This window comes from Convolutriloba macropyga, chromosome 9 (genome assembly GCF_964194025.1).
Source record: "Convolutriloba macropyga chromosome 9, txConMacr16.3, whole genome shotgun sequence".
NCBI classification, from domain to species: domain Eukaryota; kingdom Metazoa; phylum Xenacoelomorpha; order Acoela; family Convolutidae; genus Convolutriloba; species Convolutriloba macropyga.
This window is the reverse complement of record NC_134476.1, coordinates 53,359,204-53,371,984: the sequence shown is the minus strand read 5'-3', so window position 1 is coordinate 53,371,984 and position 12,781 is coordinate 53,359,204. Positions and strand designations below refer to the sequence as shown.

The 12,781-nt window shown below is 35.9% G+C and overlaps 1 protein-coding gene across 1 annotated transcript in view; it reads left to right on the top strand.

Moving 5' to 3' along the window:
• LOC142345853 (uncharacterized) overlaps window positions 1-12,781 on the top strand; it is a 116,135-nt gene that overhangs the window by 48,218 nt on the left and 55,136 nt on the right. The window contains exons 10-11 of the mRNA XM_075398266.1: window positions 1,495-1,650; window positions 6,327-6,701. Of these exons, the coding sequence (XP_075254381.1) occupies window positions 1,495-1,650; window positions 6,327-6,701 (531 nt within the window). The remainder of the gene's footprint in view (window positions 1-1,494; window positions 1,651-6,326; window positions 6,702-12,781) is intronic.

Sequence of the window (12,781 nt, the reverse complement as noted above, 5' to 3'; positions counted from 1 at the left end):
TTCAAGTTCAACATGAGAACCAGTTGGTAAAAAAGCGTTTGAAATACTTATCAGAAATTGATGCGCTACGACTTGGACAATAAAGATTATTTTATCTCAAGCTGATTTTGTTGGAGTTATTTGGCTCGTTTGAAGTTGAAAAAAGTACCTAAGTTTTTGTTTCTAATTGCTTTGGAATGAAGTCTGAAGCAATTGTTATACCTGAGCGTCTTTTAAAAAGTTTTCGCTTGACCGGTTTTTGGCTTTTGTTCGAGTTCATTCTTCGCGTTCACGTGACGTTCACGCTCGAATTTTCATTTCTGCGTGATCTCAATTGCTCTCATTCTTAAATATGTTTTGTTGCTAAAAGATCACTGAGGAGAATACCAAGCCTGCAGCCTCTGATTGGCTTATAAGTATGGAAAATTAAAAACATTGCCCATAGTAAAAATTCATAAAATCAGTTCTTGCTATTACCACTCTAGGGTTCAATTGGCTCTGAGTTGGAATCCCAGAAAGCAGTGTTTTTTCCTGAACACCGCATATGATAAACTTCAAAATTAATTTCGAAACTTTCATAGGAACTTCGGAATTATCTCTGAATTAGTCGAAACTTCTAGAAAATTCTAATTTTTTAAAATGAACAGTGAAAGAATAATGTGAGTTGAGCCTGAAAGCGACAAACGCATATCTTTATTTGATTCAATTTTTCCATTTGGGCTCCAGCGCAAAACTGGTGGCCAAGCTATGACAAAAGCAAAATAGGAGCTCCGAAACTGCTCACAAGATTGCATTTTTGTTCGATGTCTTCAAATTTCCACTAGAAAAGCTGATTTTTTGCTACTGAACGAAGTTCATAGAAATTAATGGAAATCTGTTGGTCTTTTTTATGCAAATTTTTTGCTTGATCGTTTTTGCGCTTTTCTAGAATATTCTTTGACTCCTCAAGTGACTTTTCCACGCTTTCGTTCTTCATTTTTGAGTGATCTCTATTGCTCTCACTTCGAAGTACATCTTGTTGCTAATATAAAGTTGGTTGCAGAATAGCAAAAATAAGGGCCTGATAACCGAGTGGGCAGTGCATTTGGTTAGGGATCAGGAGGTCAGTGGTTAGAATTCCGGCGTGGTCGAATAATTTTTCACCCGCCTGTCATTCGAGAGAGGCAAAGTTATATTTTCCAAAATGAATAGGAGCAGCAGCTCAAGTTTTTCATTAATTGCTGATAATTGAAATTCGAAGTTTTTGTTTGTACCTAAGTTAAAGTTATGTATCTAATTTTAAGTTTAGGTATCGAAGAAAAGTATAGCAAATTATATATCCCAGTCAGTGTTGATTTTGCGAATTGTTTCTTCTCAAATTTTGTAGAGTGATCGTGTATGAAATTTCTTTACTTGATTTTTAAAAAGAAAGTCGCCAAGCCATTTGAATTGTTCGCCAGTATGAACAATAGGTCTACTATGTGGACTGGAGTGGAAACAAATTTTGACTCCGAAGTGTGATAGATATGTTTTCAGACTGAGGCAGCAGCCCAGGGAGCAGTTGGAGGAGTGAGTGGGAATGGGGAGGAGGAATTGGTGTTTGAAAATTCAGAGGTCGAACAGACAGACAACAAGCAATACTCCAAAGAGAGAGACTGGGATCTGCAAAACTTCACGGAAATGTTCTTCAACGTAATTCTCACTTTTTCGATTAATCCTAACAACTCACCCTTCTTTAATTCGATGGGTTTTTACTGTTTGTACCCATTGCAGATTAGTGGGTGCATATTATTAGCAAATCGCAAGCAAATGTTTTAACGCAAGATTTACAGTCAAGTGGCTTGTATTCGATAACTAGAGGTGCATAACGTGCTGAGAGGAACCATAACGTAAAAATTGGTCGATGTAAGACTTGTTTTCTCAGCACAACTGCTTTGAAACTTTGTACTTTATTGTCAGAGGAGACACTTGAACGGTTCATGGAACAATCTTAACAGGGATTAATAAATTTATTTCTAATTGATTTTTTAAAAAAGTAAAGCTTTTGAGTGCGACTTTCGACTAACCTCATTTGGTCATTTGGCCATTATTTAGGCGCTCTCAGATTTAACAAATTTTGAAAAAAATTGAATTGTATTGGTGCGTCTTTATTTAGTCTTCTTTGAATCAATTTGATTGTGGAGTGCAAAGAATGTTTTTGTGTTTATGCTGATGTTTTGCAAAACTGAGCTGTGAAATTTTTTTAAGATCTGTTCACACATTTTCATGATTTTTGAAGTCAAATTGGAGTAGTGATTTTGGTCACGCCGAAACAGGAAGTGGAGGGGAAAAGCAACTGGTTTTGCGGCGTAAAATTATTGCTCTAATTTTAAAATGGAGTGAGAAAACGGTGTTTGAACAAAATTTCGCTTTCTCGCTAGTAGTTTTTTTGTTCAGATGCGGCAATTTCATTTTGATTTTAATTGTTTTTTTTTTAATTTTTTGGATCGGATTTTTTTCTAAAATGTTTTCCCAATCCATCGATAGTCCGTTTTAGGTCTAGTTTTCTGTGTAGTCAATGAAAATTCTTTGAATTGTACGTCAGCACTTGTCCTGCTATGTTTTTTGACTTCGTCGAAAAAAATGTTTCGCTTTACCTCATTTTGCCGCTTTTTCAACCTTTTGCGTGAAATCTTGTTGACTTCTCTAGGCTAGTTTCTCTCTTCTCTCATTCTGCTAAAAGTGATTTTGAACATCAGTTTTTCAGCAAAGCAATTCAAAATGAACAGAGTCAGTATAAAAATTGAAGTCAGAAATAGAAACGGGATGAACCCATAAAGCCCAATTTTAGATGCTTGTTTTTTCTGAAGATTTGAATGGGTTTCCTAAGAAGTTCAAATGGGTTATTAATTGCTCTCGTTGAGAAGCAATTATTGTAAACGTGTGTCTTTTTAATGCAAACTTTTCGCGTGCTTTTACGCCCTTGACTTTTTGCGGTTTGAGTGATCGAAAACTCTCTCTCAATCACAATTTCAAGCAGCTGAACTCAATTGGCGGCAATTTAATACTAAAAGTTAACTGAAAAGTTCGCCAAAACTGGCAGACATTTTCACTTTAAATCTTAATAGTGGTATATGTTAACCTCTGATGTTGTTATTTCGGTCGGACTATTGAACTTCTTAGTCCCATTTAGGCTCACTCCCTCCCCCCCCCCCCCGACTTAAGCAGGCTCTAATTGATTAGAGCTCTCACTAGTTGTTCGAGAGCAATTTTTCCGACGTTTAGGTGCTTATGTTCTTAATAATTGCGCTTTTAGTATACTAGTGTTTTGATGTTTATCTGTAAGTATCTCGTGTGTTTGCTAATTTTTGGGTGTGTCAGCTCCTTTGCGTGTTTTTTACTGTTTTTGCGATTCTTTGCCTATTATTTTTTTTTCATTCATTGGGAATTTTGAAATTCGCCTCAGCTCACAGGAATTTTGAAATACCAATTGAACAATTTTTTCGGTGTAAATTAGTGTTTGAGAAATCATACAGAAAATCTAGAATTCCAATTTCTTGCTGTTAATCAAAATTTCTTCGAAATTAGTTCGTGCGCCTATCATGGCTTGCCTATTGTTGTGCGAGCATTTCATTGAGTTCAATGGCTTAGGAGAAAGGTTCTTTTCAAATGCACTTGTGTTACATAAAGCAGTAATTGCATTTTTTCATATTTTAAAAATTCTGTAAGGTTTTAGGGCTGCTATTTGTTTGAATTATTGTTTTTTTTAGTTTTATGGTTGATTTTTTTAGGCTAGCTTTGAAATAACAATTACATTGGATTGAATTTTTAAGCAGGAAATAAAACGCGTGGGAAAAAAAACGCGAGTCGTTTGAGTGGTGAACACAGTTGGAGTTCATACCTGTGCTTTTCAGAGAGCTGGAAATTGTGGCTGCAATCAGTTTTTTCTGAGCGAAATTTTGTTCCTGTGCGGCTTTACAATCGTTTTGTTTGTTTTAGCTTAGGTCTTTTGCTTACTATGTTTCAATAGGCTATGTTTGTGTTGTTCAGGCTGTTTTGAAACCGTATAATTGTGTTCTGAATTGTAAGCTAATTTGGATTTTTGAAATTTTTGGGGTTGAATTATATATTTCATTGGGATTGAATTATATATATTGTATTATATATTATCTGTTTCAATTTACCAAGTCATTGCATTATCCCAGGTATAAAGCAGTTTTTTTAATTATTCGACAGAAAATTGAGATAACTGTAATTGTTTGTCTTTTTTGCGGTTTTTCTCAATTTCTTTGGAACTAGAGGAGTTTAGCACTTCATAGGTCTTCCACAATATAGCCTGACTTATTTCATAAGTCAGGTTGTCAGGTTTTACATAAGTCACGATTTTTTCACATAAGTCACGATAAGTCAGATCACGTTTTTCGTTTTACATAAGTAACATTTTTCGTTTTACACAAGTCACGTTTTACATAAGTCACGATGAAACTTATGTACATAAGTTACATAAGTCACGAGTCAAAAGATCAAAATAGACGGACAATCCGATTAACCGATTAAGCCCGGTCATTAAGTCATTGAGAATTAGCTATCAAAGTTCCGTAGTGTTTGCTAGGTGACAGTGGTATTGAGCTTTTTGGCTTTCAGTTTTTAAGCTGAATTTAAGTGTAGTTTTAGAATCCAGCTGAGGCTGCACGCCTAATTAGAAACCTTTTTGACATTGAAAAAAAAACAGAAAAAACATCGGTCAATTTATCTTTTTTTAACTGTTTCAATCCCCATGTGCATCATGCGCGTAAACGGCGGCTATTTTCCGGCAATCTGCCTGCTAAGTTTATAAGTGAGTGCAATAAAAATAATTTTAAGCGTACAAAAAATTTTCAAAAATAGCGTTTTTGCTATCTTCCATCCGGAGGTACACTAAAAAGTAGCAGAAATTGAGTAAAATCGACGTGTGAATCAAGTTTTTCTGAGCGAGAAAAATATTTTGAGTGAGTGATGCATAGAATTATTCGTGTTTTTGACAGAATCACGCATATTGTGTTTTTGAGGTATTGACAATCACTGGGGCTGTCTCACGACCATATGACATCAAGATCACTTCAAAAATGCTTTTTGTTGATTCATAGAATTTCGATGAATCAACTAGGAGATGTCATTTTTCACTCTAAGTGGTGAGATTTTTTTGTGAAATCGCGTGATTAAATTTTTTGTCCTTCGTGATTTGTTTAATGACTTTCCTCTATTTCGTGACTTTTCGTTACCTTTATTGAAGATGTCAAATGTAAGATGTCAAATGTACCTTTATTGAAGATGTCAAAAGTTGTCAAATGTATTTGACAACTTTTGTTCAATGATTCATGCTATGAACGCCTTTTTCACGAAAGACAAAGTGGCTCTTTTTGAAACAAAAAATTTAAAGTAGGGTGAGAGAAAGGTGTTTGTGAAAGGGTGAGAGAAAGGTGAGAAATAAAATTTCGCTTTCTGCTATTTCATGTGCGGCAATTTCTAATTAATTATAGAATGAGTAAATGGTGTTTGAATAAAGATCAGTTTTTTCCTAGTGTATATTTGGTTCACATGTGGTCATTTGTCTCGGATTGTTACTGGTTTCAGTGCGTTCGTTTTGTAAATTGTTTTTCGCAATCCATTCATTGTCTTGTCCTGCTGTTCTCAATTTGTTTTACCTTTCGAATCTGTTTCTGGTTTTACATTAGTCCCGACTTTCATGTTTGATTTCGGACTTACTCCTTCACTCTTTCAACTGAATGGATTTCATATCTATTCAATTAATGTATTGTGCAACGGTCATGGTCAAAGGAACAGAATCAAAAGATGTGGGCTGAACCAATAGAGCCCGTTCATTGAGTCATAGTGCATTAGGTTATCAAAGTTTCTTAGAGCGATTACAAACTGGCTTTAGTATTAAGCTCAATGGCCTTCACTTTAGAATCAGAATTAAGTGTATTGCTGTAATCTAACTAAAACTCGGCTCCAATTTTAAACACTTTAAATTTCTCTATTTTCCTTTTTGTTTCAATCCCGTGTGACACGATGTGCGTCAAAGGGGTCAACGGCAGCTATTATCCGACAATTTACTGGGTATGTTTAGTTTGTGTAGGCCATTATGTTGGCGCCTCAATATATTTTGTGGTGCACTGTCTGTGGAAAACAACTAGTTTAGTCAGTTTCAGTGAAAAGTCATGACAGAATTTTTGCAATGTGGATTGATTTAAGAATACAAACTCATAGCCAGGAAATTTCTTAAGATTTGACCTTTAGCTCAGCCAGGCAATTTCTTATTGTTATAAGCCTTATTCAATGTTGAGGAGTCTGGAATAATTCAATTCTGATGTCTGCACCAGTTCTCAATCTAAGCGTGATGCTTTCAGGTGTTTGATAAAGGTGACTTCTATCTGCATCGAGACAAGCCGTTCAGTTATTGCACACCTGAGGCTAACTTCACCAGAACGCGAGATGGTAATCTCATCAGAGACGCTAACGTTTCCTCTGCAGCTGATGATGACTCAAGTGACTCCAGGCGCCGAGACAGAACTCATGGACATAGAACGGGGGATAGTCGCCATGTCAACGGAGCTGGGGAAAGCTATGAACCTAATGACCAGGTGCTAGCAGACCTCGGTGAAGGAGATCTTGGAGCTACAGATGACTCTGTCTTTCTCATGAGCCCTGAAGTTGCCGAGTCACAGTTAGTCAGTCAGCTTGGTGAATCAGCATGTGGACCCACAGCTGTTGCCAATGTTCTGGTGAGTTTGAATAGCAACACATAGTACGAGGTGGCAACGAAGAAGCACATCGATTTGAGACCGATGTTTCTAGTTCTTATTATACGGTTTCATAAATTAAGCGAAACTCAAGGTTTCCGGTGACGTACACGGACATCTCCAATTGAACTCAAAAGGAAATCATTTGTTTTCGAACAACAGCTTGTTAATAACCGCCTCAGCCTCTCAACGGGTATTATTGGTGCTCATTTTCAGCACTCTTCTTCAACATTTATTATAGCTGCGAAGCTGTAAGCTGAGCGTAGCTATATTGCGGTGCTCTTGGTTTTTTTTTTGTTTCGTCGTCTGACGCTCTTTTTTCGTTTTACATTTGTTCACACAGCGAAGCTGAAAAAGTCAAATTTTCTGAATGACTTCTTCCTCTCACTAACGGCGTTTGCGCGCGTGACGTCATTTCTCACTCTCTTTAGCAAAAGTTTTTTGCGTGATTAGATTTTGATCACAAGTGACTTACCTCACTCAATAAAATGACTTTTGCACTTTAAAACTTAAGTTTAATTTGAATTTGTTTAAGGTCAAAGGAACTCATATGTGCAGTAAAGGTCCCTAATAAGAGGCTTCTGCGGAATGCATTTTAGCAAGCTTTATTAATTTATCGCTTAATTTTTTACCTACTTTTTTGAGCGGCGTCGATTTTTTCAATTTAGATCTGTATCTGTTTCTATCTCTATTATATGGCACGCAGGTCTATTCTTTCGCAGCTATTCCGGCAATCTGCCGGCTATGTTTAATTAATAGCCGCTAAGCGATAGCGGCTATTATTTGGGACATCGTGGTTTTTTACAACTCAAAGAATTTGAATTGTATTGGGGCGCTGTTTTTTTTAAAGATCTGTTCACACATTTTCATGATTTTTGAAGTCAAATTGGAGTAGTGATTTTGGTCACGCCGAAACAGGAAATGGAGCGAAAAAGCGAGTGGTTTTGCGGCGTGAATTTTTTTCGCTCTAATTTAAAGTAGAGTGAGAAAACGGTGTTTGAACAAAAATTCGGTTTCTCGGTAGTGGTTTTTTGTTCACATGCGGCAATTTCACTCTGATTTTTACTGTTTTTTCGATTTTTTGGATCGGATTTTTTTCTAAATATTTTTCCCAATCCATTCACAGCTCATTCTGGACCTAGTTTTTTGTTAGAATCAAAGTTACATATCTCACTAGTGGTTTTTTGTTCTCGCTAGCAGCATTTTGATATTGATCTCCTGTTTTTTTTTTGTTTTTTTTTTCATCTGATTTTTTTTAGAAATGGTTTTCCCAATTCACTCATTGTCCGTTCTAGGTCTAGTTGTTTGTTAAGTCAATGAAAATTCATTGAATTGTACGTCAGGACTTTCCTGCTATGTTTTTTAATTCGTCGTCTCCATCGATGATTCTTACGACCTGACTTCTTGGAATTGACTTCTTGGAAATGACTTTTGAACTAACTTCTATTGCTTTACAGTTGAAATTTGTATGCGTGACGTCATTTCTGCTTTTAGGCCAATTGCGTGACTTACCTCACTCAAAAAAATGACTTCAGAACTCACTTATAGAACTTTAAATTTTATGAACATTTTAGTTAAAGATCAATAGTGTGCATCTAAATAGTGCCAAACTTTTACGCCCTAATTCTTGAGTATTAGTCTTGAGTTTTTGATTTCGAATATCAATTTTGAAGAATTAAGCTCTCTGAGCACTTTTTCCTTACAAATCGTATGTGTCATAGAATTGACAGTCCGAATCGATCCCTAGTGGTCTATTAAAGGACTGGTGGTTGATCTATCTCTTATTTCTTTGGTTGTTTCAGTTCATGGAAGGCCACAAGCGTCTATCGCGGCTATTTTCCGGCAATCTGCCGGCTATGTTTGAAGGATCTACTTCTCATAACTTTTCTGCTTTGTCAGACGATAAGAATGAGAATTTGGCTATTTCCTCCCCTTTATTAATGGTGACTGGGTGTTAGTAATGTTCAGGACATAGATATATAATGGTATTTTCAGCAACTTTACTTAGAGAGGACGTTAATATTATTTCGCTCTTTCAAAGATTTCATATGGAATTTTTACTCCACAAAGGTCAGTGAATGATTTATCGTGGAGCTTGCATTCTAAAATTGATTTTTGATCTGACTGTAAAACTTGCTTTTTTGGGTAAAAACTCCAAACTTTTCCCGCTTAACTACCATTCTGGGTTGTTTTTAGGGCTTGATTTCTTGCAGAATGATCATTAAGTTTAATGTAGCTTTGTCCTTGGCAGATGCTAACTTTATGTTTAACGAAGAATGGGTTGCCTAATATTACAGTTGTGACAATTAAAACAAGGAAGTCTTCAGTGATTGTTTGTGTGCCCAATTTAAATGCTTTATCACATTTAACTATATTTCCGTTTGCCATTTGAACTCTTTCTAGGTCAGGTTTTTCGATTTCGGTTATTCAATTAATTTGGTGTTAATAGTACCTTGTAAAACTCAAGACTTATCACGTTTGCAAATGCTCCTGTATCAACTAGTGCGCGTCTATCTAATTCTTCATTAATTCCAACTTTAACATAGGATAATTTTGTGCCTAAAAGTGGAACAACGCTAAATAAATGCTGAACATTTGTTGCTGGCTTTGGTTTGGGCTGATGTACTTGTATCGGGAATTGCACAGATTTATTCACTTTGTTTTTGTTATTATTTCTTGCGCTTTTTATCAATTTCGTTATAATCTGGTTTTATTACTTTATTTAAACTAGAAGTAGACGTGCTTTCGTTGTAATGATCAACTAAGTTTTGTGGCTTGTTATAAATTCCATTTTGGTTATTAAGATTGGTGGCTGTATTAGTTTTTTGTTGATTAAAGGGGCTGGTTATACCTCTTGCATTTTTGTGCTGAAGTGCACCTGCTTAACTAAACTCTTTTGCGTGCTCAATACCGTATCGGTCTTGTGCTGGCGTTGGGTTATCATATACTATTCCCTGTCGAAGACGAATTGCAGGGTTGTTTTTTGTTGGAAAGCGGTAAATAGATCTATGAACATAGGCTGCATGGACAAATGATGAACTATCTGAAATTTCATTCCCATAATTTTCCCGCATCCCAAGAGTTTTTTATTCTTTATAATAAAACGTTCTAGGAGTGTTAAATCGGGGTGTAACCTCTCGGTAATTTTTAGTACGGGTGTGTACTGTTGCTGAGGCCGAAAGTTTGGCTGATATTGACGATAATTTGTCTAATAATTTTGATATTGAGGACAATAATTTGGTCTATAACTTTGTCGATAGACTTGTTGACGGTAATGTGGTGTGAAAATATTAAGTGGGCCTTGTTCTGGCTGCTCATTATTAAGTGCTACTTTCTGCTCAAGTTTCTGTTCTAGTTCTTTTTGATTTTTTGAGATAGCAGTTATTGCTTTTTTGATTTTCTCTTAGCATTGTAACATTTTTTCTTAGTTTGATTCTACTTCGTTAAATCCTTCATCATAGTACTCCTCTCTTTTACTCATTTCTCTTATTGTAATTTGTTGGCAGGCTAAGGTGCATAATTAATCTATTTTATTCGTTTTTGGTCTTTCTCACAGCTTCGGTTTAAGCCAGTTGGGCATGGACTTTATGAAGAAGCGCTTTATTTGTTCGTTTTTGCAATTTTCTTACGTTTCAAGGGCAGTCTCTTGCTGCTCTCTCGCTCAAACCTAAGAGGGCTTCAGCGGCACCTCCTCCTGCTGGTGCTACTACTATTTTTGGGCGCTGGATATTCGTTTTTCCTTCTGTTCTTAACTTTACTGAGAAATTTTTCACTTTATCTGACTTCGTATTAAACTTCTGGTTCTCTAATTTTATTATTCAGATCTCCTTCAAGTCATGTTACGTGAATATGTTTCTTAGGGCTGTTATACTGTCCGCAAAAACTATAGTGGTGGCCTCATAAGGTTAAGTATCATAGAGCATCTCTTTTTAAGTGTAACTGGAGAAAATTTGATTGTTGCGCCGCTGCAGTTCCTGCAACTCCGATTGCTCCCGTTATTAGTTGTTCGAACTCGTTAAAGTTATCAGTTTTTGGTCCATAAAAGTGCGTGATGTTGATTTCTGTATTTGCCATTTTGCTTATTACCAGGTTTGGATTAAATACTTTTCGTTCAATCAGTCTTATTCCGTTCTAAACTATTAAATAACACACTTTCACACTTTACTTAACGAGGAGATATTCAGTTTGCACAGATAAATGAAATGAAATTAATTATACTAGTTAATTAATGAATAGCACAACAGGTCAGAAAAAAATTACTGAAACCATCTGCTCGAACAATAATAAAGATGGGCTGTTTATGAAACTGGTGCCTAAAGCTCCGGTCGAATCGTCAGACTGTATAACATTAAAGCCCTAAGGGCTGCCGAATCCTCACCATTAAAGAATTTCCCTTAGTCTACGAGTTTGTCGAGACCACGACCGCACAGGCCTTGTAGATAGGCAACGGTACACTGGCCGAGGCCTCCTTTTGATTCATTCACCTCCGGAGCTGATTAAAAAATTTAGTTTGCCCTTTTTTTAATTAATGTTGAAACTGTGGTTTCAGTGGTTTAGCTTATTCTGGGACTATCTGGTAGTCAGTGATAATTTTATCAAGGTTAATATCACTGTCCGATTGAAGTTTGTTTCGAGTAAGGCCAAATTTTTGCTCTTTTTGATCTAGACTTCTGCTATTAAATAAATTACAACGTTTTTCGTTGTTATCTAGGACATAAATTACAGTAGATTTTTGAAGAGGAGAAAGCGGTTACTATCCGGGCTTGCGTTTTGTTACTACTCTGCTTGTAGTTAATGTTATTTCCTTCAATCTATTCAAAAAATTTGGGGGAAGCACGGCAATTATTTATAGCGGAGAGAATGTGTTCGTTATCAGTTGACATAAATAAAGCACCAGAAGTTACTTTTGCAAATTTTCTCACAATATCCACGTTTGTAAATACTCTGTGTTGTTTTGTCCGTTGAGGCAGCTGTGGTTCAATCTTGACCAGTTATTGTCCACTCAAGTACTTTTGAACTGTTGTTGCAGTTTGGCCACAAACAGTTTCCGCCCATTCTTTCCTCTGTTTCTGTTTTCTGCATTTTTGTCTCCCTTGCAATTGATTTGCTGGATGTTGTCCGAGGCTTCTTTAGGTAATCGAATGTAAAAAGTGGAGGAAAGGGGCGAATAGTGGTATAGAATGTCGAATTTGTCAAATAATTAATCGGAGTAATTTTCGTTCTGTCACCATGTTACGCACTGAATTTTAGAGTTTTTGTCTCAGTGTTTTGGAGGCTTATATTTGGAGTAATTTTCTTGAATTATTGCCATTGTGCAAGTTTTTATTATGGTTGTTTCATAGTGCGATATTAGCCGATATAACTTGAAAAAAATTAGCTACTAATAGCCTTTTATTGAGCGGTTCAGATGCGTGATATATCCACTTGATGCCTTGTACTTTAATAGCTTTTCAGCGATATAATAGAGTTCTGTCAGTTTCTATTATGTTTTAGAATTTGAACAAAGTTTTCCAGTTCAATCTTTAATTTTATCTAAATTTTAATATTTTATTTCGGAAGAAAAATAAGAAGTTTTGAAGGGTATTTTCAAATTTGACTATCGACTGATTAACAGGCTGGCTCTCCGGTGTTCTGGTGAACGTAGGTTCTGCATAGTTGTACCTCCAAATGTATAAGTCCTTCGCAAATAATTACTGATCATCAAGTTGGGCAATTGCCGGGTTTTGTACGTCTCTTGATGTTTGTTAGGTACATATACAATTCCCGCATTAGCGCTTACTTTATCAGCATAATTAATTCACGAAGTACATAACTTTTCATGACTTTTACCAATTATACATTTTCATCTTTACGGAACTTAAAAATGTAATATTGAGGGTACGTAATGTTTATCACTAATCTGTCAATCTGCGGTTGTTTTTAGCAAACATAAACAAATTAGAGGTTACAGGCCTAGATGGAAAAACGGGCTATATATGGCCGTGAAATCTATCTGAATTTGAACTAAATTATTGCACTTTGTATGGATATTTAAGGGAAAAACATCAGGTTACTATGAGGCA